General features: G+C 43.4%; 1 protein-coding gene and 1 long non-coding RNA gene across 3 annotated transcripts in view; one reads left to right on the forward strand and one right to left on the reverse strand.

Moving 5' to 3' along the window:
* Nucleotides 1–1,162: 1,162 nt before the first annotated feature.
* LOC122757714 lies at nucleotides 1,163–1,845 on the forward strand. Its single transcript, XR_006357827.1, has 3 exons — nucleotides 1,163–1,277; nucleotides 1,325–1,397; nucleotides 1,487–1,845. It is a non-coding gene; the product is annotated as an uncharacterized LOC122757714 (long non-coding RNA).
* Nucleotides 1,846–6,189: 4,344 nt separating this feature from the next.
* LOC6578343 (retinal homeobox protein Rx) overlaps nucleotides 6,190–26,509 on the reverse strand; it is a 33,235-nt gene continuing 12,915 nt past the window's right edge. For both annotated transcript variants that reach the window (XM_032730259.2, XM_002004220.4), the window contains exons 3-6: nucleotides 25,189–26,331; nucleotides 24,699–24,865; nucleotides 7,394–7,559; nucleotides 6,190–7,328 (exon numbers count right to left, since the gene is read on the reverse strand). In XM_032730259.2, the coding sequence (XP_032586150.1) occupies nucleotides 6,634–7,328; nucleotides 7,394–7,559; nucleotides 24,699–24,865; nucleotides 25,189–26,331 (2,171 nt within the window). In that variant the 3' untranslated portion in view covers nucleotides 6,190–6,633. The remainder of the gene's footprint in view (nucleotides 7,329–7,393; nucleotides 7,560–24,698; nucleotides 24,866–25,188; nucleotides 26,332–26,509) is intronic.

Consider the following 26,509-nt stretch of genomic DNA (forward strand, 5'->3'; position numbering starts at 1 on the left):
GGTATGTATGTAATGTGTAAGTGAATAAATGGGCATTTTGGCTAGTCGAATCGGAAGTTCTCTATGCCAGCAGCAGCCGCAGCCGCAGCCGCAGCAGCTGCTTCTCGCCTTGGGGCTTCCGTTGGGGCCATCCACTCGGACTCGGACTCGGTGGTTTTTTGACAATTTCTATATATAGCCCCGCAGAGTCAAGAGTTGCTCTTCCTCTTCTTCTTCTATTTTTTTCTTGTCTCGTTTCTCGTTTTTTTTGTGGAACACTTGTCGCTGTCTGTAGTAGCTGTGCTAGCCCAATGCTCGCCCCGATCCCATGCGCAGTTGCACAAATAAATTTTAAGGCATTTTAATTCGCGTCACAAGTTTTCAAGTTCAATTCAATTGGACTTTGACTCGGCTATGCACTTGGCTTGCATTGCCACGAATGCCTTACCCAGCTGGCAGGCATCACCCACAGTTTTTTATTTTTGTAGCAGCCTCTGCTGCATTTTCTCCTTATATGGGCTGCGGCACTCGCTCATCTCTGGTATTCTTAAGCGCATGATTCACGTTTGGCTTTCCCATCTTCCTTCCCATCGCTCAATCAGCGGGCGGGCTAATAATAAGCGCACATTAGTTCTGAAGTGCAGCGGTCCGCAGTCCGCAGTCCGCATTCGAGATTCCGCATTCCGCATGCACTTCTCCTTCTTCTTCTTCTTCTGCGCCCTTCGCATGGCTCATTTACAGTTTGACAGCTGCCAGCAAACATTTTCGATATTGAATTCAGTTTATTAATGCATGTGGCAAAGCTTTCAAACAGGTGACGCTTCTCTCGCAAAGCTTTTATGCTAAAGCTTTTTTAGACTGTTTCTCGTCTGTTAACTGCTTGCCTCAACTGCTTGCTATCGAAGGGTATATAAGCATATATTTTTCATTCAGCTACTATATGTATAATCTTATATAATTAAGACATGATAGGATTCGAAACCCAAAGAAATATCAACGGAGACATAATTACCCTTTAATCAATAATATAATGTGTATCATAATAGATTAATTCTTTTGCTTATTGATAGCCCGAAAAGTTGTTCCATTTGAAAATCGGAACAAAAATATTCGAGCTATGATTAGTTTATGTCAAAGACATGCGTAATTTTTTTCTATTCAATTTTATTTCCCCCAGAAAATGAAGAAGGCTTATCGGAAATGATATACAGTATCATAAAGCAGAATAGCAAGGAATTGGAGGCGAAGAAACCTATGCAATGCGAACTACAAATTCTTCTCATCCCTGATGTAAAACTGTAAGTATGAAATATAAAGACTTTATAATCAATTTTAATTCATTTAGGGTTTTGCCTGGAAAGCTGCGTTAGCTATAACTATGAATAAACCCAATGGAACTTTGCGGCAAAAATGTGCAGGTAAACTAATATAAATATATTACATTACATTTATCAATATACATTTATCAATTGTTTATAATTTTTATGTTTTTTCTTTACCATTCCAGATTTATCATGCCATCAATGATGATATTTTAGCTGATATTGCCAGAGCACAACGAATAGAACAACGTGATGACTACGAGTATTCCAAGGAACCACGAAGTATACCTAACTTGAATGCTACCTGTATAGTCCACTCCATAGATATATAGATATATATATTTACATATAGTCTCCTGTTTAGTTATATAGTAGTATGTATAGCCTATCTGTAAGCCTAGTAACTTGTCTTGGTAGTCAACTACGCTCGACTTATCTAAGAATCTGTCAAAAATCAATTGAAAAAGTATTTCCATACGTTGAAAATTAGCTTTACGTCTTTAATGTATTAAAAACTAGCTTGTAAATACATATTGTACTTATATTTCCCCAAAATACGTTAAATAAAGAAAAATGAAATAAATTAAAAGAAATGTTTTTTTATTTTTTTTTTATTTTGTAGTTTGTATTTTTCTTTGCATACTTTCAGGCATATCATTAAATGTGCTCACAAAAATAAATGTGGCATACTTTTGGATGCAACTGATTTTCGCTGGCCTATTTATTGCACTATTAGCAAATTTCCCCAGGCAAAACAGCAAGTCACAGTTGGTACTGCATTGTACAGATTCAGCGCTTAAAATAAATATACAAAATCAAACAGTTGGTAGACAAACAAATATAATTTTGCTCAGTGTACAATTATGAATTGCATACCTTCGGTGGCAGCAGCTTTTGTTGTCAAAACATTGAATATGTACCTGAACTCCACTCAAGTACCAGGCGAACAGAAGTTTGCAGAAAGTCGAAAAATTATTTTTTCAGTGTAAAATTATTCATTGCATATCTTTAGGCATCAAATTTATTCGCTTAGCGAATATTAGTGTAGCATACTTTTGGGGCTCGCCAATATGCGCTGGCCTATTGTATTATTTATTTATAGCAAATTTCCACTCGTTTACCAGGCGAACAGAAGCTCGCAGAAGGATACAGAAAATTGTCAAAAAATCTCTACATGGCATTTTGATGACATGCACTTTTGATCTGCAGCAATTATGTGCCCTGCAAGTCTAATTGTAATGTAAAATCCCTAAAAATACCAGGCGAGCAGAGGAGAGCAGCAGCTCGACAGAAATTCTTTGAAAATGTTAGTTTCAAGGTCAACCAATTGAACGCACTGCAATAAGAGTCTAGGCGATTTCAAGGTCATTCAGTGAGAGTTTCATGTAGTATGGGCAGCAGCAGTGCTGAGCCAATGGCGTGGCCTGAGAAAAAGGTGCGTGCATATTAGTGAGCATTATTCGCGCATTGAGTAGAGAAATGCGAAGAGATCATAAACTCAGTTGCATATCATAACATTTTCGGCAGCTTAGTTTACCATATCAAGTCCAGTTTAAACGTAAAACACCTAAAAATACCAGGCGAGCAGCGTAGGGCAGCAGCTCGACATAAATTCTTGAAGAGAGAGTTTTTACAAAAATTAGTTTCAAGGTCAACCAATCGAGTGCATTGCCATGATACTCTAAACGATTTCAATGTAAGAGAGTTTCGCTGTATTATGTATGGCAGGGGCGATTAGCCAATGGCGTGGCCGGAAAAAAGGCGCATGAGGCTTAGAGATCATAAACTCAGTATATCATAACATTATATATATATATATTTATATATATTTGCCATATCAGGTCCAATTGTAACGTAAAACCCCGAAAAGTACCAGGCGAGCAGCTTAGTGTAGCAGCTCGACATAAATTCTTTGAGTGGAAGTTTTTACAGAAATTAGTTTCAAGGTCAACCAATTGAGCGCACTGCAATGAGACTCTAAACGATTTCATGGTCATTCAGTGAGAGTTTCTTTTTTTATGGGCAGCAGCAGTGCTGAGCCAATGGCGTGGCCTGAGAAAAAGGTGCGTGCATATTAGTGAGCATTGCCTGCGCATTCGCGACAAGAAAGGCTTAGAGATCATACACTCAGTATATCATAATATTTTCAGCAACATACATATATATATATATTTGCCGTATCCGGTCCAATTGTAACGTAAAACCCCGAAAAGTACCAGGCGAACAGCGTAGTGCAGCAGCTCGACATAAATTCTTTGAGTGGGAGTTTTTACAAAAATTAGTTTCAAGGTCAACCAATCGAGTGCATTGCCATGACACTCTAAACGATTTCAAGGTAATTCGGTAAGAGAGTTTCGCTGTATTATGTATGGCAGGGGCGATTAGCCAATGGCGTGGCCGGAAAAAAGGCGAATGAGTCTTAGAGATCATAAACTCAGTATATCATAACATTATCAGCAGCATACATATATATTATTTGCCGTATCAGGTCCAATTGTAACGTAAAACCCCGAAAAGTACCAGGCGAGCAGCGTAGTGTAGCAGCTCGACATAGATTCTTTGAGTGGGAGTTCTTACAGAAATTAGTTTCAAGGTCAACCGATTGAGCGCACTGCAATGAGACTCTAAACGATTTCAAAGTCATTCATGTTGTATGGGCAGCAGCAGTGCTGAGCCAATGGCGTGGCTTGAGAAAAGCTGCACGCGTATTAGTGAGCATTACTGGCGCATTTGGTTAGAGAAATGCTAAGCCATCATAAACTCAGTTGCATATATATCATAACATTTTCACTATGTCCAGCAGTATATATTTGCCCTCTCAGGTCAAATTTAAATGTAAAACAACTAAAAACACCAGGCGAGCAGCAGAACGTAGAAGCTGGACATAAATCCCTTGAGAGAATGTTTTTACAGAAATTAGTTTCAAGGCCATGCAATTGAGTGCACTGCTATGACACTCTAAACGATTTCAAGGCCATTCGGTGAGAGAGTTTCGATGTTTTATATACGGCAGAAACGATTAGCCAATGGCGTGGCCTCAAAAAAAGGTGCGTGCATATTAGTGAGCTTTACTGGTGCATTTATGACTAGAAATGCTCAGAGATCTTAGACTCAGTTGCCTTTTGATATGGTCGCTGTTTTATGGGCAGCAGCAGCGCTCAGCCAATGGCGTGGCTTGAAAAAAAGGCGCATGCATCAGTAAGAGAAAGAGTATAAGCGAGTAAGTTTATTAGTAATTTGTTGGAAGCTTAATGCACTGCTTGCTCTTGCAAGCAGTTTAGCAGGTGTGTGCTATGACTCATAGATGGCGCCACTTACTACACAAAAACTGCTCATTAGCTTCAAAACGAACATTTTTAGCTGAAATTTAAATGTAAATATATTTTATTATTTTATTTTATATTTCATAGAAGTGAGCTCAACAAAGAGTGGAATATGTTCAATATTATATTTTATATATATACTTGCAGCTTTGCCTTTGCCTGAGCTATTTATATAGGTGCTGAGCTAAGTAATTGCCATTTAATAAGACTAACAATAAATATAGTAGTTTAAACCAGCATTTGTTTCCATTTAATATTCTCCACTCTGCCCGTGCACTAATCAAATATGAAATAAATTACTTTGAAACGTTGGCAATTGCCTTGAAATAAGTAAACCAACTGCAACCCCTGCTGGACATGAAATTCTGTTTCTAGACACGATTCCCTATTTCGTTTATTTCCCCTGATAGTTGGCTGCGCTATAAAATAAATACGTATATATATAGGGTATAGTTTTGCATTTAAAGCATTTCGTAGCGAGATTTGTATACCCGCTTAGCAAGTGAGAAACGGGGCATATTGGTTTTACACTCGCTTCTTTAACCTTTGATCTCTCTGTATAGAAAATAGAAACTGAATCTCTATAACCCACACAGCTTTACGAGCAGTCAAGCTATGCAGCTGGTTAGCATTTTATTGTGGGCGTGGCAGATGGGGAAAGGAGCTAAATTCCCCATTATATGCCATGAGCGCGTATCAAGCAGTCAGCTATGCCCCGCTGGTCTCTCCAAAGATATTGTGCGTGTGATAAGCACACAGAGTGTAATTGCTGGCAATTATCCTGCAGCTCCTGTTTGCCATTGTTAAAGCAGGCAAACACACACTCGCACACACTCGCACACACTCACACACATGTGTATAGATATATGTGTGAGATATGGTATTTGTCTAGTTGTTTGGGCCGTGCTTGCATTTTAATTGTGCGCGGCGTTAATCAATTATAATTCATACATTATTTTATAACATTCCTAGTTGGGCATAGGCGCTGTCTCTCTCTCTCTCTCTCATTCTCTCCCTCGCTCTCTGCCTTGTTCCTTGTTCAATTATGTGTCATTATGCGCCTTTTGTTTGTCGTGCATTTAGTCCTTTTTAATTGCATTTAATTGCCGCTTGTCAGCATTTTCAATTTGTTTATGCTCCTTTCGAGTGCTTCGCAGCCTTTTCGTTTTCCTTTTCCTTTTCGTTTTCTGATTATTAATTTAGTCATTAATGAGTTTTCGACAGCTGATTAACACAGCTGATACGCGTTCTCACAGAGTGACAGCTCAAAATGCAAGCGCGAGGGAGGCTTATTAAGTTGTCACACTTCACACAAGACGTTCTTGCTTTAGAGTTTAGGGAAAAGGTTGAGTTCCTTTTCCCTGATTACTGATTACTGATTTAATGCTGATTTTGGCCAATACCACATGGCCAGAAATGCAAAGCTACCAAATGAAAGGTAAGGTATGTCAACCGAATATTGTGAGATTTCAATATTCAGACAGGTAAGATCTTAAAACTATTTCCAGTTTGATTTTCCTTTTCCCCCTCCCCAAAAAACGTATCCCGATTCGATGTGAGCTAAAACTTGTTTATTTATTTGTATTTTGTGCTAATATGCAAGAGGGATTAGGATGTTGTTTTATACATACATATTATTCATTATTCATTATTTATCAGTATTATTATAGTTATCATTATTATAGTTAGTTTTAGTTTTTAGGAATTAGAGAGATGTTACAAATAGCTCTATATGCACATTAATATCCTATTTTTATTTGATTTGTTTTGATGATTTCAAATATCGTTTACTCACTGGGACTTCCGCTATGATCTGCTCTGCTCTGCTCTGATTTGATCTGATCTCTTCTAATAGAAATTAGATTTACAACGATGAAATTCTCTAAACTAAAACTCTCAAGCAACTAAACATTTATGATTATTTATATATAAATCTCTGTGATTGGATTTTGTGTAGAAGAACTAAGGCCTAATGCATCGAGTTCAACTTGTGTGAATTGCTGCACCATTCAGACCATGGAGACGAGGCCCTTGTTGAGATTATCGAGATGCTCCTTGGCCTTGATGCGCAGCGTGGCGATCGAGTTGCTGCGCATGTCGACCGAAGGCGGCGTTCCAGCTGAGGCGCGCTTGAGGGCCAGCGAGGAGGATGTGGGCGGAGGACTCTCGCGGCCCACGTCGAGCAGCTCGTTGCTGCACTTCTCCAGGCCGTGGCCGCCGGCGCCGTTGCTGCTGCCGGCATCCGCGTCGCTGCAGTCGCGCAGATCCCCGTTCGAGTCGGCATTCGAAATGCTGAGGTTTTGTGGTGACATGCACACGTCTGGGCCGCTGCACTCCAGCGACGAGGACGAGGACGAGGTGGTCGAGCAAGCAGTCGTGGTCGTCGCCGCCGGGGGCAGCGGCATCAGCGACGTGGCATGCGGTGACATGCGTGACAGGTGCGGCGACAGATGGGACAGCGGCACCGCATGGTGGCCGGCGAGGGCGTGCGCATGCGGATGCTGGGGTGGGGGCGGCGGTTGGGGCCCGTTGGGTGGCGGTGGCGGCAGCTGACCGCTGTGCGGTCCATGCGGCGGCGGTGGCGGCGGCGGCCCATGGTGGTGGCCCATGGCAGCCAGACTGCTCATGGTCAGATTGCCCGGGGCCAGGCTGAGCGGCGGGGTCAGATAGCTGGGATAAACGGTCTGCGGATGCGACAAGAAACCTGCGAAGCCAACAATAATTCAAATGAGTCTCTCTTCTCCCGGGCTATGCTATCTCGTGACTCACCTGGCAGCGCGCTCAGCAGCGGTGGGGAGAGCCACGGATCGACGGGCAGGCCGGATGCGCCGCAGCCCAAGCGATGCGGCAGCTGCGTAAAGTGCGTCAGGCCCAGACGCAGGCTCTCCGACTTCTCCTGGCGACGCCACTTGGCGCGTCGATTCTGGAACCAGACCTAAAAAATAGCACAAGAGGAGGCGAAAATAAAGAAGGTGTCAGTTAATTAAACAGCAAATCGCGCAGAAGGCAATTAAACGCAGTCGAGGAGATGAGCGTTAATTTAATCAGGCACAAAATGGCGAGTGTCTAAACAGACGCCAACAACAACAACAACAGCAACAACAAGAGCGAAATGAAGGTCATCCAACATAATTGGAAAACTGAATGAGCTTAATTACGCAGCCATGATGAGCTGAAGAACAGCGACAGGATGATAGACAGCGGTAGAGAGACAGAGAGGGAGAGAGACATCAAGTTGAACAAAAAAGCAAAATGGCCGCACAGCCAAAATTGTTAATGAAAACAGCCGCACACCGAGCCAGAGCGAGATAGACAGCTAAAGCGTTAGCAGAGCAGAGCCGAGCAAAGCAGAGGCTAAGCAGCAACGGCAGAAGCAGGGGCTGGGGCAGACAGACAGTTAGACAAACAAAATGGCGTAACAGCAGCAGCAAGCGGCAGCAACATCAACAACAACTAGAACAGCGATTGACGTAGCCAAAGCTGTAGAAATAGAATTCAATTAGTGCCCGTGGCTATAATTAGAATTATCGTTACAATATGCGTGTGTGTGTGTGTGAACAGCTCTGCCACCAACCAAAGCGCAGGCAAAGCGTCTGTCTAATTAAAGCAAAGAGAGCAATTCAAAGAGAGAGTGCAAAGGCGAGAGACTGAACGAAGGAGTGAGCGAGTGCGAGTGCGAGTGAGCACGAAGGAATGATTGAAGCCGTCGGAAGCGGGAGCGAGTGAAATGGTTGGCGTATTTTGGATTTCCGTTATGCCGTCGGCGGCGCTGCTGCTGCGCTCAAAGTAATTAAATGCAATTTGCGCAAATTAATAAGAAATTATTTCTGATGGAAATTTCATTACCATTATGTCGTTCATGTTGCTCTTGCTGCTGCTCTTGTTGTTGTTGTTGTTGTTCTTGTTGTTGTTGCTGTGGTTGTTTTTAGTCGAGCTCTGAGCTCTGCCACAAAATACATAAACAAGCCAGAGTGTGTGCGTGTGTATATATATTTCTCACTACCTCTCTCTCTCTCACTTTGTGTGTGTGTGTGCGTCTGTGTGCTTGTGTGCGGCGCTTTGGTTGCTCCGGCTGTTTAATTAAACATAATGGCGCGTAAAATTATTTTCGTTGTCAATTTGACGCACAGGCAAAAACTGATTTGCATTACAAATTTGCAGAGCGTGCAGCAACAGCATCGGCATCAGCATCAGCAGCAGCCACAGTTGCCACAGTATCCGCCTCTATCTATCTCCCTCTCCCTCTCTCCCTTTCGCTGCTCTGTTGGGGAACATGTTGTTGGCAAATGCAAACAGAAAGTGAAAATTTCTTGTTTTTCCCTACGAGTCAAACAGCGCTTTAGCAAAGTAATTAAGCTGTTAAAGCCATTGAAGCTGCTCGCTAATTGGCACTCGGCTGGCCCAATAATATATCGGCTGAATGGAAATGATTCGTTATAGATTTTGTGCAGCTCCAAAAAGTAGGCAACAAATTAGTGAAGGATTTCACATCTCAATTGTTGGATGAGTATCTCCATGGATACTTGTAAATATATATTTGTAAGTCCTCCTGAATACATCAGAAGGTTAGGTTGTATATAAATAATCTAATTGTGTTGTTAAGGTACTAAACTTGCATTGTACAGATTCAGCGCTTAAAATAAATATACAAAAAAAAAAAAAAAAATTCTGCCTTTCGTACAGCCCAACGAATCTCCAAGTCATGCACACTAAAATAAGCAGAGCTATCTCAGCTTATAGAAAGAAATTCTTCATTAAAAGTCGCGCTTGTACTTCCATTCTATTCAGTAAAGGGCTGCCAATATATGGCTGCAAAACATTTGTTAATAATAATAAAAGAAAAACAGATCAATTAGCCTAGTCGAGAGGCAGAAATAACAAAGCTCAAGGAGCTAACACACACACACATACGAACAGACACACACACTCACAGAGTTGTCTCAAAGTCTAATTTCCTGTCGCTCAAATCTGTACGAAGAAAATAAATTAAAGTTAGCAGCTCTAGGCCACAGTTGGCCCCCATCCACACACACCCACACACCCACACATATACACACACATATACACATCGAGTAGAAGCTTCAAATGTTAAATGAATATTGACATTTGGCTGTGGAAGCAGACGAAGAGCAAAGCCTGAGCCAAAGCCTGGCTGCCTAGCTGCCTCGCTGCCTGCCTCGCTGCTTGCCTCGCTGCCTAGCTGCTGTACGCCGACTGTTATAATTTGAGTTTGTGCTTCTTCATTTTAATTAAATCATCAAAATCAATTTTGTAATTTCCATTCATGGTGCGTCATAAGCGCCACAAAGCGAGCGACCGATAGAGAGAGAGAGAGAGCAGGAGGGGGCGAGCGTAGCCAGCGAGAGGCAGCGCGTGCGTGTGTGTGTGTGTGTGTGTTTGTTTGTATATATTGAAGGCTGGCACGCCCATCAGCCACATCAACAGCATCATCAACATCATTAACAACTTCATTATGAGCTTGGTAAATTGTCTGCTTTCATCTTTGGCTGTTTTGCTCGACTGGGCGTGCAGTCTCTCTCTCTCCCTCTCTCTCTCTCTCTCCACCTCCCACTCAGCCAAACTCAATTTTCCACCCCATAGACAACAAATACAAACACACACACATACACATACGCATGCTTCAGCCATTTTCAATTTTGCTACATTTTGTGCTAGCCCGCCCAAAAACCCAGCAAACCCAGCAAACCCAAGCGAATGCCTCCAGCATTTGCCATTCATATGATGCTGGAGCTGGGATGCTGCCGAGCTGAGAGCACGCGCCTGGCCGCAACAGCTGCCACGCCCCCTCGCCTCCTCATGCCGTGCGCCTCGTCAACCACTTTTCAACTTTAATCTTTTTCATAAACTTCACATTGGCAGCAAACAATTTGCGTCGCCAACAGCGCTGCCAGCGTCACAAGCGTCGCCAGCGTCGCATCAACCCCCAAAAAGCAAAGGGCCGAAAGCCCACAGCGCACGTTATGCTGCTGCTCCATCTACTGCTGCTCCTGCTCCGTCTGTCTCCTGCTCCTGCTGCTCTTCCTCCTCTTTCGTCTTCTTTAATTTTGTTCGCAGCAAAGTTTTGCCATTTTATTGGAAAACTTCTGCCGCAAAGTGTCGTCGCCCAAAAAGCAAAAGCAGCATACAAGGCGTATACGCAATTTGGCTTGTACTCTCTCGTTCTACCTCTCTCTCACTCTCTATCTCTCTCTCTCTCTGTGTGTGTGCACAAATTGCTTTTCGAATGTTTTTGACAGTTTGCAAATTGGAAAATTGACTTTTAACACACAAGAGTTCAGCAGCTTAATAAAACTGTTGCCAACTTTTGCAACGCACACGCAGAGCAAACGACAGAGAGAGCGAGAGAGCGAGAGAGAGAGAGATAGTGAGTGGCTTGTCCATTACACGTTTATTGTTGAGAAATATGCATAGCAATACTTCCGTTTGGGCTTTGACTCTGTCTCGGCTTTTGTGGCCAAACAAATTGGAAAACCGTTTATGGCCATTGGCTAAGTGCTCTTTGGCTAACTAGCCCCGAAAAGAGTCTATGGGGAAATGGCTGCGCGTATCGCTCGAAAAGAATCTAGAGCCGCAATTATACGTATTGCATAAGCATTGCAACTGCCAATCGCTTTTCCATGCCTCATGCAATTCAATCAAATTTGATTGCGATAAGCATTTAATTGCGCTCGTTCAGTCGTTCAGTCGAGGCAATGCATTATAATTAATATGAAAACTCCTGCTGCGCTCAAGGATATTGATAGCGGCGCCTAAACTAATGCCAATGCAATGCATCTGCCGTGTGGAAGCTTTAATTCAATTAAAAAGGAAAAAACGACGGCGCTGAGGCAAACCCTAGCGCAGCGAGCTCCCTCTGGCCCGACCCTAATTATATGCCTGTGCAGGATTTCGCCAGACAGCAGACAGCAGACAGCCGACCTGAGTTGAGCCTGTCATAATTTCAGACCCAACCCGATCCGGTCCGACTCCCGCTTGCCGCTTACCCAGTCCCGAACAAAGACACAGCGTGGCGTCCTTTTAGCGCTAGTTTATGACATGTTCTCTGCTTCTGCATTGTTGTTTGGCTTTTAGTTCCGGCAGAGCTCAAACTCTCTCTCTCTCTATGTCGCTCTCTCTCTCTCTCTCTCTCTCTCTCTGTGCCTGGGCCATATCCTGTGCAGAGCAGGAGCGAACAAAAGCTTTTTTTCGGCGGCACACAAAGCGCGCACAGAAGAAGATGTTTTAATTAGTTTAGAAGCCGACAAGCATATTGATTTACACTCCAAAGCCGCTTCACTCCCGACCAAGACGATTCACGACGTTCGCTCCGAGCAACTTTGAGAAGAGTCTGAATCATACACACATATTGGGTAAGTCTTTCATAGGCACTTCAATTTAAATTATGCCTTGATAGGCGTTTCAATTATTATAATTATTTGCAGCTCTGTTCCAAGTCTCCTACATATCTCTCTCTCTCTCTCGTAAACTCAATTTTATTTGAGAAGTATTTTTTTTATGATTCGGATATCTTTGCTCTCGTATTCCCTATATTTTTCCAATTTCAATATTTAATTTAGTTACTTATTAATTACCCATTAATATCATAATCTCTTATCTTTCTTTCCTTCGCTTCTCTCATGTCTTATGGCTTCACTTTCACTTTTCCACCTTCTTGTTTCGTAAACCCGAATTCAAATAAATTCACCAGGCACTAGCAATACCTTTCACATCAAATGTGATTAGTCCCGAATCATTTTCAACCTGTCCTTCAGCAGTCGCTCGTTAAAATTTCATTTCGAAGCTCTTCAAACTCCAAATTTGTTTTCTCGTGTGTGTTTAGGACTTTCCAAGTGTTTTACTCCAAACCCTTCATCAACTCTGCCATAAGAGTTGCATTTGGACTATTCTTGATTTGTTTCAGACTATGTGTGCTTAGCAGGAGGAGCTCAAGTGTCCTGGGTCCTCATTATGCTTAATAATAGTTTCGCTTGCATACGGATTGTTGTAATTCAAAGCGAGACACACGACTCTCCCTCTCCCTCTCTCTCACTCTCTGCGGCCTGCCAGCTGCAGACCCAACTGCCACGCCTCAAATAACGCATGTGAAAAGTCAAAGGCGAGTGTCCTTAGCCCCCACTCCTACTCCTCCTCCCTGGCATCAGCTTCACTCTATAGCTTAACACCCACTCGATCAACGCTCGCTCAAATTACCTACCGATTTCAATTGTGGCCTTTTTTTCTTCCCACTCTCTATCCCCCGCTGTCTCTCACACTTTCTCTCTCTTTTCTTCTGCTCAACTTGAATTGACTTTGACTTGGCCTCTGGTTAGGGGCGGCGGGTAATTCGACTTGGTCTGTTTGCCGGGGCGTATGTTTGCAGTGCGCCACGTGTCACCCTGTATTTAATTAGCTATTTATTTACTCGCTGACATGCCGAGCAGCACAAAAGCAGGAGCAACGCCGCGAACAGACCCAGCGAGCGCACGCACAGTTAATAAGCAGTTAAATCGGCTACAAAGAACGACAAAATATGCCCAGCAGCAGCAGCAGGAGCAGCAGCAGGAGCAAGAGCAGGAGCAGGAGTAGCAGCTGCTTTGGCAAATAGTCGTCGACCAGCATCGCACTGATTAGGGCTCGGCAAGGGGGCGAGGCGGGGCACAAAAGGGGGCGTGGGTAGTTCAACTGTGTCACACGCTTCATATGGCAAAGCAGCTATTAGTATGAGCGCTCAGTCTCTCTCTCTCTCTCTCTCTCTCTTGCTCTTTGGTTGACACTCGCAGAACGCAATTTTAATTTGCAACTGTGGCTAAGCGAAACAATGTCAACTCAAGCGCGAGGGCAGTTTGATACGCATGCAAGTAATCTAGGTATCAGTCATCATAGCGAGGTAAGTTACTTGTCAAACAGCCCTCGCAAACTGCATTATTATATATTTTATTGCATTATATTATATTATATTGTATATTTTATATGCTGAATTCCCAATTCGTGAGCAACTAAGGTAACAGCCCTCGCACAGTCACACAGCCATGTCCATTGCTTCTAAGCGCACATTCATTTTTGTTTTAACCAGAGGCTATTGGGGCTGGCCACGATTTCGAGGAGAAGAAGGCAGCAGGAGGCGAGGAGAAGGCAGGGTGGAAGGAAGCAGGAGACGAGGAGAAGAAAGGAAGAAGGGAGGCAGCAGGAGGCTTCTCGCGCTGGCTGATTTGCTTTTTGCACTGCCCACGCATTAGGAGAGGCAGGAGGACGCAGGAGGCAGCAGGAGGCAGGAGGCAGCAGGAGGCAGGAGTGCGCAGGAATGGGCAGGAGTAACGGCTTTTCTCGCTGGCTGATTACTCGCATAATTTGAATAATGTTTTATGACAAAATAAATTAGTCAACGTTGCGAGAGGAGCTAACAAACTTTGCTGCATATATTAAAAGTTGTTCAAGTTGTTGTAGCTGTTGTTGTTGTTGTTGCCGTTGCTTGATAACTTAATTATATTTTGAATTTTGTGCGTGCGCTAAGACTGAAGGAGAACAGAAACAAAAAAAAAACTAAAATATGGAAGCCGAAAAATTTGTTAGGTGATTAATTAGCACATAATAAAGTGGCAAAGCGCACGGAAAATTATTTAAGTGTTTTATGATTTATTCAACAAACAGCAACAACAAGAGCAGCAACAACAGCAGCAACAACAAAAAATGTTATAATAAGCAAATGATGGAAGCAGAACGCATAAAACCAATTAGCATGTTACACAAAATTAATTAAAAGCGGAAATCAAAAAAAGACCCACAAAGCATGTCAAATGGAAATGTATATAAAAATGCATAAACAAACATATATATATTCCATATAATTATAATAAGCAGCTTGTGTGTGTGTGCGTGTGTGTGTGTGGGTTGACAACCAAAAACCCTGTCAAAGTGAGTGGCCTGCTGCTCCTGCTCGTTGTCAAAACAAGCATTTATATAAAGCTGATTAAGTCACATTTCACATATCGTTTTTTCTTTTTTATACCCCGGATACCCCGTGAATATAGCCCAAACAGGTTATGTTCATATCGTTGGAGAGTATGTAACGGCAGGGCAGGAGAGGCGAGTGAGTGTGTTTGATAGGGAGCAGCTGCTGAGTTGATCTCTCTGAACTTTGTCTACTCTTCTTTCAGTCTGTCTGTCTGTCAGTTCCTGCTGTCATTCATTTGCTCGATTCATTAAATAATTCAACTAGTTTTCTATATACGGTCAGACTAATATCGAGTTGTTCTCTTTTCTCTTATCACAACTAAAATTGCAGAATTGACCCGTCTACCCTCTTTCTTCTACCGTCTACTCTTCCTTCCGTTCTCTTTTAAGCATGAACTACTTCCACTCTTAATCTATAAGACCTAAAGGCCGCAAAAGCTTTATAATTGACTATATATAAAATTATACAGCTATTGCCATTTCTCTACATCATTCCCAGTCAAAAAGCTCACAGCTTCAACAGCAAGGCGTTCAAGGATTTCACATTTCCAAAGGAATTCACAGGGTAGTCTCCTAGTCATCTACACTCGACTAGAGCACTGGTGGTACAGCTGTTATTGGGCATAAATTCTTATAAGTACCTGCCGCATTTCTGTTGAAAAATTCTTTTTTCTCAACGTTTCTCGCTGTTTCTCTCTGGGTGAATATTTCTTTGATTGACTCGACCAAAATCGAAATTGTTTTCTTCCGCACTAATTTGACAACTTAAGCCAACGCTCATTTAAACTGACAGCAGATAAGAGAGATAGAGAGAGAGAGGGAGAAAGAGAGAGAGAGAGTGTGAGCGGCATACCTTTGACAGATGTAAAGAGATATTCTTAAGAATGAATCAAACAATCATGCGCCTACATAGGCTCAATTAGGCACAGGAGTGGGGAGGTGGGGGTATCAGGTTGATGAGAAAGAGGAGGAGAGTGAGAGTGAGAGGGAGGCTTACGAGTAATGCATTGGAGTAAGACTTATTAAATGGAATCATGTTTATTATTATGAATTCTACGTGCATAAGGGCCTTAGGGACTCCATCACATACATGAGATGCGCAGAGAAGGGCATAGCTATATAAATAGATAATATGGTCTGCTTTTTTGCTATATCTCGGGTATTTTAAGCGCTATCGATCTCAAATTCAACAAATAGCCGCTGTTTGAGCATGCGTAGCCAGAGACTGAATCCTTTCTTTGCCAACTCACCCACTCCATCTCACATTCCAGCCATGATATTGGTTTGTTCCACAGCTAATTCAACTTTATTGTTTAGCCTGATCAATTCTAGCTCCTTTGTGCACTCGCTTGAGCTTTGCCGCTTTCAATTAACCCCCATTAGAAGCTCCTGGCACAAAGGAAAGCAAAAGCGAAGCCGCCTTTTGCGTAGGCGTGGCTCTACCTGAGATCGGCAAAGCGAATGCGTGTCGCAATTAATTAAGCCAAAAGAAAACGCAGTTGGCAAGCACAACAGAAAGAAAGAGAGAGAGAGAGAGAGAGAGAGAGAGAGAGAGAGAGAGGGAGAGAGAGAGAGCTAGGACTACATTGTCGGCATCGTTTGTTGAGGCATTTGTTGTTTGTTTGCCGCAATGGCATCCAATTTCATTCCTTTATGCGACTTATTGAGTTTGGCCTGGCTCTCGTCCTGGCCCTCGTCCTGGCCAAAGGGTGTCGTTGCCGACGTCGTTGTCTGTCTCAGCCGCTGGGCACAGGACTTTAAAGCAGCCGCCGTTCATATGGAGGCCGCAGCTCGGGCAATGCGACGCATCCTTTCTTGGCTAAAGGACAACGTGGCGCAGCGTGTGCGTAATTTAAGCTGCGAAACGTGTCCTTCGTGTACTCAAGCGACTCGATCGGTGGCTGGTTGCGCTTTTTGCCCCGGCTAATCAAATCAAATGACGAGCGCGTGCGTCGGATTTGCCTAGTGGCTGTCACTAGGAAGAAGCACAAAGCACGCAGGACGCAGGACGAAGGGCGCAGGACGCTGCACGGGCTCCTTTCACTCATAATTTCGTTAGGCTTCATATCGAATTTAGCGTAACCTGTCAACACATTTCAATAAAAGTGTATAAATCAAAAGGAATGAAATTATAAATCATTTTGCCCCGTCGACAGGCCGCTGCAGCAACCCCCAGGACGTGCGCGCACACCGCACGAACATAACCTCACTTGACATTAGGGGTAACAATAAAGGCACGCAATAAAGGAACGACAAAAAAGGAAAACAGAAAAACTGGATATATAAATAAGGAGGGCAGCCAACATAGCGCTGCATGCGCAACCCCTAAGCGAAGCGTAAATATGTTTGGCTTAAACTGAAACAAAATATGATCAAATGTAATCATGCGAATACAATTACAATTACAGTTGCAATTACTTTCTATAAGGATATATATCGCAGGGAGACAGCGCCACAGAGGGAGAGAGAGAGAGAGAAAGAGAGAGAGAGAGAGATGAGCTGTGAGAAATATCTCTGCAGTGAGCAGCTGCTTAGTTGGTTGGCTCGAGTCAAGGAGCATCGAGAGCATCGAGCGCATCGAGCGTCGCACTTGAGTCGTCAAGTGCATGTCCAGGCTGAAGGACATTGAAGGACTCGCGAAGGGGGTGGCTGCTCCTGCTCTCGCGCACCCCCTGCGCTTATGAATATTATTCAATTTGATGTGTGCCTAAATGCTGTGTAATGAGTTGCACATCTGTTCGCCCAAAGGCCTCGGAGTCAAAAGTTAGCAGCGACAGCAACGGGACACGATTGCTCCGAAGCTTCGCATTATTATTATTATTATTATTATTATTGCATTATGGCACTTGCGCTCTTTGATTGCGTTATGTGTCAGATGTCAAGAGCAGCGCGCTGAATCCCTTTTTTAGACAAGCGGAGAAAAAAGTGCTTCACGGCAAATCGAATAAGCTCGCAAATTGTTTTTCTTTTATAATTCTATTTTTTTCTCTCTCTTCGTATTAACGAGCGACAAATTGTGATGTAAATGGATTTGTTTAGGCATAAGTAACTTTGAGAGAGAGAGAGAGAGAGAGAGAGAGAGAGAGAGAAAGTAAACTGTACTTTTGGATATTGAATAAGTGTTTCCATACACATATATGGCAGACTTAGCTTGGGGCAGTATATGCTCGGGGTATATATTGCTATTGATAGAGATCAAAGGCATGAAATAATAGCTAATAGCGATAATAGCTAAAACTAGAAATCTACCTAGATAAGCAAATATTTAATGCATTACCCCATATTACCATAATCTTGTGGATGACTAGAGTGAAATCACAGAAATAGATTTGCTTGGGCAAAAGCATAAATTGGACTCGACACAGCGTACTTAGAAAGAGACTTCATAAGAGCTGCCATTACAGTTAGTCAAAGAAGTTTGTATAAGCTGTTTTAGAAATATATTATGTAATGCATTATAATATACATATATTAAAGGTAAGGTCTAGTTAGATTTGTCGAGTTACGAGTAAAAAAAATTTGCATTGATATGAAAGTAATTAGAACTACATAGTCAACCATAAGAAAAAGAGCAAAAGATGATTATAATAAAATAAATAAGACCTATACTAGATTTTGGATTTCTAGTCAGACTTGTCTAGTCAACCTGATCAAGAGCATATGCATATATAGGTAATCTGACTTATTATTCTGCTGCTCCTCTTCTATACATTTCCTTTCAACCAGCGTGTCCTGTTATGCATTTGATATACAGTACATCAACAACTTTAATTTTCTTGCTTTTCGTATTGGTACTTCATAGCCAGGTCTCACTGTAGTCCCTATTTTAACGGCATTTTGCATATTTCATTGTTTTGGTTTTTTCTTCATATTTATTTGACATAATTAGTCAGCTCGCCTTCAAGTGTTGGCTGGCTCTTTGTGTTGTTGGACAGTTTATTTCAGCATAATTTTGAATAAGCAGCAGATGTGCACAGCACACACACACACACACATACAGGCACACCTAGGGGCAGGCAACCCTCGTACTTGACTTGAGTTGACTTGCTTTTATTTATTTATATTTATTTATGTTTTACCCTTGCGGCTGCTTTGTTGTGGTCTATGCACTTGGTGTGTGTGTGTGTGTGTGTGTGTGTTGGTGTGTGCTTGTGTCAAAGGTGGCATAATGTGTTAATTGTTCTACGCCCACGCATTAATAACGGCACTTGAGTACAGCTGTCGTTGAGTAACTTTTTAGCATTCATTCGGGCTATAAATACGCTCGCTGGGAGCGAATACTATTGGCTGTATTATATAACAGGCAGCTCAGGGATTAGGGATCACGGTTTAAAGGTCAGAGGTCACAGCGCACTCAGGTCATAGGTCACTTGGGCGCCAAGCAAATCACAGAGAATGCCCAATTGGCGGCAATTGAAAACGCGAGCTAAAACCAAAAAGTTGACTTCCCCAGAGAGAGAGAAAGAGAGAGAGAGAGAGAGAGAGAGAGAGAGGGAGAGGAAGGGAGACAAAGACAACTAAAAATGGAGCTCATTTATGCAATTGTTGGCAATTCCAATTTTCGATATTGAGAGCTCTCTCTTTCTTTCTCTCTCTCACACACACACACTGGCTGTCTGTTTGGGCTCTGCGTTTGCCTTTGCCTTTGGCTTGCTTTCTGATTATTTTCATTATTAGATTTGTATAGGATTTCAATAAAAAAGGTCCGCAAATGAACCTAATATGCATTATTATTACGACATGTGAAAACGAAAGCGAAAGCGAAAGCGAAGACGAAAGCGAGGCGAATCGACTCGCTTGCAGCTGTCGATAGGCAATAGACAAATGGAGCGTTACAGACAGACGACAGACAGTGTGAGTGAGAGAGGCAGAGTGAGTGGGCGAGGCGGGCTGGGTGGGGGGTAGTCAAGAAATAAACATACTATAAATGTCTAAACGGAGGCAAAAGTGGAATTGCAATAAAAATCTATTTTATTTGTTAGTGAAATGACATTTTTATTTGTTTGCTTTTTATGCACACACACACACACACACACACGCAGACACACACACAGACACACTCGCACACATACAGAGGCAGTCAGACAGCGGCTCTGGCACGTCACACACGTCGTATGCGCAATATGCATATAAACAAACATTTCTTATGTGTATATTAAATCGTGTTTCCCTTTAGCCCATTTTCCATTTGTTTTTCCTCGCTGCCATTCTGCATTCGGTATATTTTCCTTGACAGTTTTACGATATTTAATCATTTGGCTATGCAAAATAATTGACAGCCATTTCTCCGCTTGCTGCCACAATAATATTAATAATAAAAATTGTCCCCGCTTGACTCTTTGCTGAACGTGAACGCATGTTAGCAAAAATAATATATAAATACGGCAAATACGGCCAATAACAAAGATCGTGCATTGTTTTTCGTTTTTATTTGATTTACCTAAAACAATCAGACAAGAGGCTCCAGACACGCCAAGGCATTGTGAATGAGTAATGAAGCAGGTTTCTGCTAAATACATAGAACTACACTAAAATACTTAGAGCTAGAGTTAGAGACCTATAAGAGAGTAGAGGCAACTATCAATCTATCGATATTTAAATATATCGATGGCGTTGAGGCTGTCGATGATCGTGAATAGCTTATACAGCAGAGGAAGAATGGGAACGCAAGAAATAAGAGAGCTGCGGAAAACATTTAAGTGAAGGACGTAATTAAGCCTTCTACGAAATGCAGCAGCTTCTCTTAAAGAGTTTTTCAATATAGCCAATTTCATATATTTGAATGTTGCAAATCGAAAATCGAATATGGACTATCGAATACTTAATATACATAGCGCACACAAATAAACCTTTTCTTAACTAATCCAGCAGACTTTTATGGCTCTTTTATCTACTTTCCTCTGCCACACATTCTACCCACACTCATTTCTGCCTTCAGCTAACTCACTCTTAGCTTCAGCATAGTTTTCCTAAATTTCCTTTAGCAAGTCAATTGCTTTAGCCTCATTCGATATATGTTATTCATTTAGTTTTGAGCTAGATGCCTGCTCCAGTTGCCGGCCATCAATCAATGCCCGAGAGCAAAAGTTCTTTTTGCAATTTGCTTTGCTTTGCCATGCTAAATTAGGTTTTAATTAAACTCTTTTTTCTCGTCGTTGTTGTTGCTGTTGTTGTTGTGCTGTCTGCGCGTCTGTCTAACCCACTCGATTGTGTTAAATGCGGCGTATGATTGAGGCACGTTTAACCCTTAAACGTGGCAACTTTGGCAAACCCTCGAACGGAAATTTGTGAGCTGTCAGCGTGTAATCCAAATAAAATAATTGTCATCTATGGCAGGCACTTGCGCGCCGAGCCATATGTTCGGGCTCACAGGACTCACAGAACTCGCTGCGCCGTCTCAGCGTTAATGATGTGTCTTGCGTTTGTTTAGCTCGTTAAGCTGTTGTTTAATTTGGCGGCTTAACGCATTTTGTTTTGGTTACGATCGCAGATAAGACCCAGCTTAAGCTGGCTATAGCCAAAGAGAGAGCGAGAGAGGGAGGGGGGGGGAGGGGGAAGTTGGTATAGCTGCCCGTGGCTGGCATATTAATTGCCTTGGCCAAACCACAAAATGACACAATTTCAATTTGATTTGGCAATTTTGGTTATTCTGCTGCTGCTGCTGCCGCTGCTGTTGTCTTTTACTCTTTTCTATTTCAGCTCGACTGGAGAGAGGGGAGAGTGAAGAGAGGAGAGGCAACTGCTCGTTTCTATTACAACAATGTAAACGAGTGCCAGGGCAATATTGGCCATTTAAACAACAATCAAACAAGCCGCAACAATGCCAAATGCGAGCACACAATGCATCAAATGCAAAAATCCAATCAAACTTTTTAAACAAACATTTAGCAAATCTATTACAATACATGTTACTCTTCAGGCCACGCCCCCACAGCCCAACAGCCCCACCAACCGCCCTCGCCGAGTTGGCAAATGAACTCATCTAAACGAGAAATTGAACTGAATATTGAGCCACTGATTGACTGAACTGGGTACCGAGACCCACCGAGCCCCACTGAGCCCCGCCCACCCACAAACCACGAACAACTCGATTCCGTTTTCATAGTTCACTTTTCTTTTATATTTTCTTTTCGAGCATATATGTCTCCCTGTGTGTGTGTGTGTGTGTGTGTGCAAACTTAATCAAAACAAATTTCCACCTTCAACGAGTTGCACACCAAGCAATTTCCACACAGCTCCAACGATAACTAGAACTTCATGCAAACTAACCGCAAATGCGATTACACACACACACACACTGATAGAGGGTGTGTAGACCGAAAAAATGTGCCCACCAAATCGAAAAGAAAAAGCAAAGGAAATCAGCGTAATATTCTAGCTAGTGCAAGACTAAGACATACCCTGTTGTTGCATTTGCATATGATATTTACGTCAGCCCAAGTTTTTGTTTATTATAATGAGCAATAGAAGAGCTATAGAAAAAAGAAGAAACCATAAGCTCCATATGCATTAGTGTAAACGGTATACCAAATCTGGCATCATTACCTCATATAGATCTCGAGTCCTATACAGCAAACTATATATCAAAGTAGATTTTTAGTAATGGTAAGGTGTTGCAATATTGGATAAAAATAGGGTATTTCAAACGGAAGCAGAAAAAGTCGAATATATGAACTTGGCTCTTCTTCAATTCTTTAATCTATACTTTTTGCCACGGCTCTTGTCACTTCTTACATCCATCTTAATACACCTCTTTCTCAATGCTTTCCAGGGCATTTAAAACGAGTTGAACTTGGGGACGCGCCTGCCTCGTACACCAAGGGTTAGGGTAGGCAGGTGCGAGGGTGTGGGTGGGTGGGTAGATGGGGGTTAAAGGGTATATCTAGCCGAGCTGCATTCGCCCAAATTTGAATTCGTGTCAATTTGACAAAGTGACACATGAGGGCCGTATGGCCATCTAGAGAAACGCGGATAAAACGCGGCAAAGAAAATTTTTATGCGATTTTCGTTCATTACCTTTGTATTTCGTTTACTTATATATTTTTTTGTTGCTTCTCTCAAATTTGTTTATTTATTTATGTGCATATATTTGTGTTGCCAAGCAGAGAGAGAGGACGACAGAGAGAGAGAGAGAGAGAGAGACAGAGCTGCGATAATGTTTAGTCAATAAAAATGATTTGTCGTCTGAGTAAACGAATTCATGAAATTTGATATGTCCTTTGCCGTCAGTCGAGACTGTCGCCTGTCGCCTGTCGCCTTCCGACTTTCGGCTTTCGACTTTCGAGCTGCAGGCGAGGTCCTCAGTTTACCCACTCAGTTCATGACTTGGAGAATAACACATAAAAACTATGCCACAGGGCGACGGGCTTAGACTCGAGTCCATTGTACAGCTATGCAATTAGATGGCCGCCCCAATAAAAGGGCAACAGCTAAGTCAAATAATAGACAGTGAGATATAGATATGTTAGCTATATAGAAAATGCCACTCGAGCTCTATGATTGCAGAGCTCTAGTGAGAGGTAGATGTTCGATTGGGGTATGTAGTTTTAGAGAGAGGATATGTAACAGGCAGTGGGAGTATAAGATTTATATTGACGAGATGTTGTATAGAAGAAGAATCTTCAAATAGGCTGCTTATGCTTATGAGAGTGAAAGGTGCGTTAAGTATTAATAGGTTCCTTCAATTCCCTCAAGCTTGATTTCATCCCCAGCCCTCTCCTCTCACATCTCTTCTCCCTTTTGTCGTCGCTTCTGTCTTTCCCTATGCTCTTGTAACTCTTTCTCTCTCTCTCTCTCTCTTTCCCTCTTCTCTCTTTTTTGCACAGAGTATCTGATAGTCGAGCAGAGTTCCAGCTGCACTTGCCTTCGCCTTTGGGCTTCTCCGATTGCCGCGTCGGGCGTCTTTTATGCTACACCGCCGTGAAAGGAATTTACGAGGCGCCCCGCCCGTTAATGTCGCAATTTGCCACCCGAAACGAATGGCAGCCAGACATGCATCGGCGCGAGCGAGCATGAAAGGCGCATACACTCGCGAAACTGCATAATTCCCTCAGCATAAATGGGTAGCTGCGCTGCCAGAGGACGCGAGTCTTGTCATTCGCATTGTCATTTCGCAATTGAGACATAAATTTTAATATGCACTGAAAGAAAGTTGCGCAAGTTTTTTCCCTGCCCCCTCCTACTTTTTCTGTTCAGCTGCGAAAAAGTTACTCCTTTCGGCACAGACAACCCGCAGTGGGAGTCAATCTGAGCGGGGGCGGTGCTGGAGTGTTCGGTGGGTGAGCAGCGATTGAAGCTCATTTTGAGTGTGCTGCAAGGTGCAGGAAAAATATGCTGCAACGGAGACTGAACGAATATATGGGAGGAACAAATGAGAGAGTAGAGTAGAGTAATGAATGCATGAAGCAATGAATGACTCATTGATGGTTGAGATTGCATTGAGCCGCATAGAGTCTTTAGCAATTATAACTACGAAACTGAGCTTAGATATGGTCTTCACATTTTTAAGATCATAAAGCTCAAGAAACTCCAAAAGCTTACTGCTAACTGTATCTACATACGTATATAAAACAGTTAGCATTAAGCTATAAGAGCACAACAATTACTACATTAGTCAGTCAATGACTGATAACCAATGCATAGCCTTAGTCATTATATCTGCTTACTGATGAGCGACACATAAACCAAATTAGATCAACTGACTGAATGATTGACTTCAACTCTGATATTCACTATAAAACATTCGATTATATCCGTATATAGTTTCTTCTTCAGGCAATTTAGCAACTAGCTTTAATCTGTTTATTTTGTTTTTCAAGATCTACTACTAGACATGATATATTATTGTCGGAGTAAACAACCCAATTTTCAGGCCAATATATCTATGCGCAACATAAATACTTGTCTGGCCATAACATATGGCTAGCTGGCCAGTGTCTCTCTGGGAGGCGGCGGAGGGGGCGCTGCTTTAGTTGGCACAGCTTAATTTCGTTAAAATAAATTGCAAACGGAAATTATTTAATTTCCGGCGCCTGGCTGGGCAGACATGTTGATTGCACAATTAGCAAAGAGCGAGCTCGTAAATAGGGCTGGTGCCTGGCCCGGCTGGCCAATGATAACTCACCTGGACACGCACTTCAGGCAGATTCACCTTCATGGCCAGCTCCTCGCGCGAATAGACGTCCGGATAGTGCGATTTCTCAAAGGCGCGCTCCAGCTCATGCAGCTGGTAGGTGGTGAATGTGGTGCGATTGCGGCGATGCTTCTTCTTGGCGCAGTTGTCATCCTGGCCTGGAGAGGGAGAGAGAGAGAGAAAGAAAGAGAAAGAGAGAGTGAGTGAGAGAGAACCAGTAGAAGAGAGCTGTTCTGTTTCTCTCTAGCTAAAGTTCAATTGAACGATTCATATGAACTCCTCAGCTGATCTGAACTATATCTAATCATGCTCATGATTGATTCACTAGTTCACAGTTCTGACTCTTCAGAGTGAGCTAGCTCTCACTTATGATTGTCATCAAACATCACGCAGATCTCAACTAACGGAACTAGTTGATAATATATGCGCAGTTAGTTCAGGGAACAAATTCAACGCATCGAACTAGTTCACACTCGCTCACCTTCGTCATCGCTGCCGGATGTAATTTTCTCGCCCTGCTCACTGCTGTTGGTCTGATTGAGATCCTCGCTGGAGGCGCAGCTGCCGTTGACCAAACTGTCATTGTCCCCATTCAGACGCTCCACATGCTCCACCTGATTGTTGTTGTTGTTGCTATTGTTGTTGCGATACTCATGCTGAAAGTGTTGCTGCTGTTGTTGTTGCTGCTGCTGTTGCTGCTGCTGTTGCTGTTGTTGCTGTTGCACCTCGTCGAGGCTGCGCGCTCTGATGCCATAATTGGCCAGCGACTGACCGTTGGCTAATTTCGCTTCATTATCGTCGATGAAGGTGGATTTGCGCTTGTTGCTATTGCCGCCGCTGCCGCTGCCGGCGCCGCTGCTGCTGCTGCCGATGGGTCGCGGCGTGGGTGGGGAGGTGACATCGATGTTGATGCTCGCTTCGTGTTGCAGCTTTGCGGCATCATGCTCCTCGTCCTCCTCCAGCTCGCTGCCCGAGGACATGGAACGCTCGTCGTAGTCGCGTGCTGCACTCGCACCGATTGCCGAGCTCTGCCCATCCGGCTGAAAGTAGCTGCCAGCAGCGGCAGCCGCAGCAGCAGCAGAGGCTGGCGACGATGACTTGGCATATTTATTGTGCTGCTCCTGCGCATGCGCAGCGAGCGCTGCCAAGTGCTGCTGGTGACTGCCGTAGACGGCGGCCGAGGGCGGCGGCGGGGCCAGCTGCCCCATTTGCCCCACCTGCGAGTGCGACTGCGGCTGCAATTGATTGGCCTCCACCATCTGGTGCATCGAGTTGAGGTAGTTGCCGGCCGCCGCCGCCTCCTCCTGGTGGCCAAAGTGCGTGGCGCCGCCGTGATTGTAGCCAAAGGCGTTGTGGTAGCCAAAGGAAGCGCCGTGATGATGTTGCGGCGCCAGTGGCGACTGCTGCGACTGCGACGGGTGCTGCTGCTGCTGCTGCTGCGACTGCTGCTGTTGCTGCGGCGGTGGCGCCGGCGGTGTTGGCGGCCCATAGCTCAGGCCGTTCTTCGAGTGCTGCTGCAGCATGCTGGCCATGTGATTGTCCATGTGGCGCAGCTGAGTCAGCGACATGCTGCTGCAGCGCAGATCGGTGGCATCGTCCTCGGCCATCGAGGCATCGCCATCACCTGGAAAGGTAAAAAGTGTGTGTGTGAGAGAGAGAAAGAGAGAGAGTGGGTGGTGCAGCAGAAGAGTGTATGACATAATGAGGCCTTTCAGCTATGCGAGAGTAGATTACAGATCTCTCATACACCATGGATCTTCTAGCATAGCTCTGATGTATGAGAAATCTCTAGTCTACTCCAG

This window comes from Drosophila mojavensis, unplaced genomic scaffold (assembly GCF_018153725.1).
Source record: "Drosophila mojavensis isolate 15081-1352.22 unplaced genomic scaffold, ASM1815372v1 contig_80, whole genome shotgun sequence".
NCBI lineage: Eukaryota > Metazoa > Arthropoda > Insecta > Diptera > Drosophilidae > Drosophila > Drosophila mojavensis.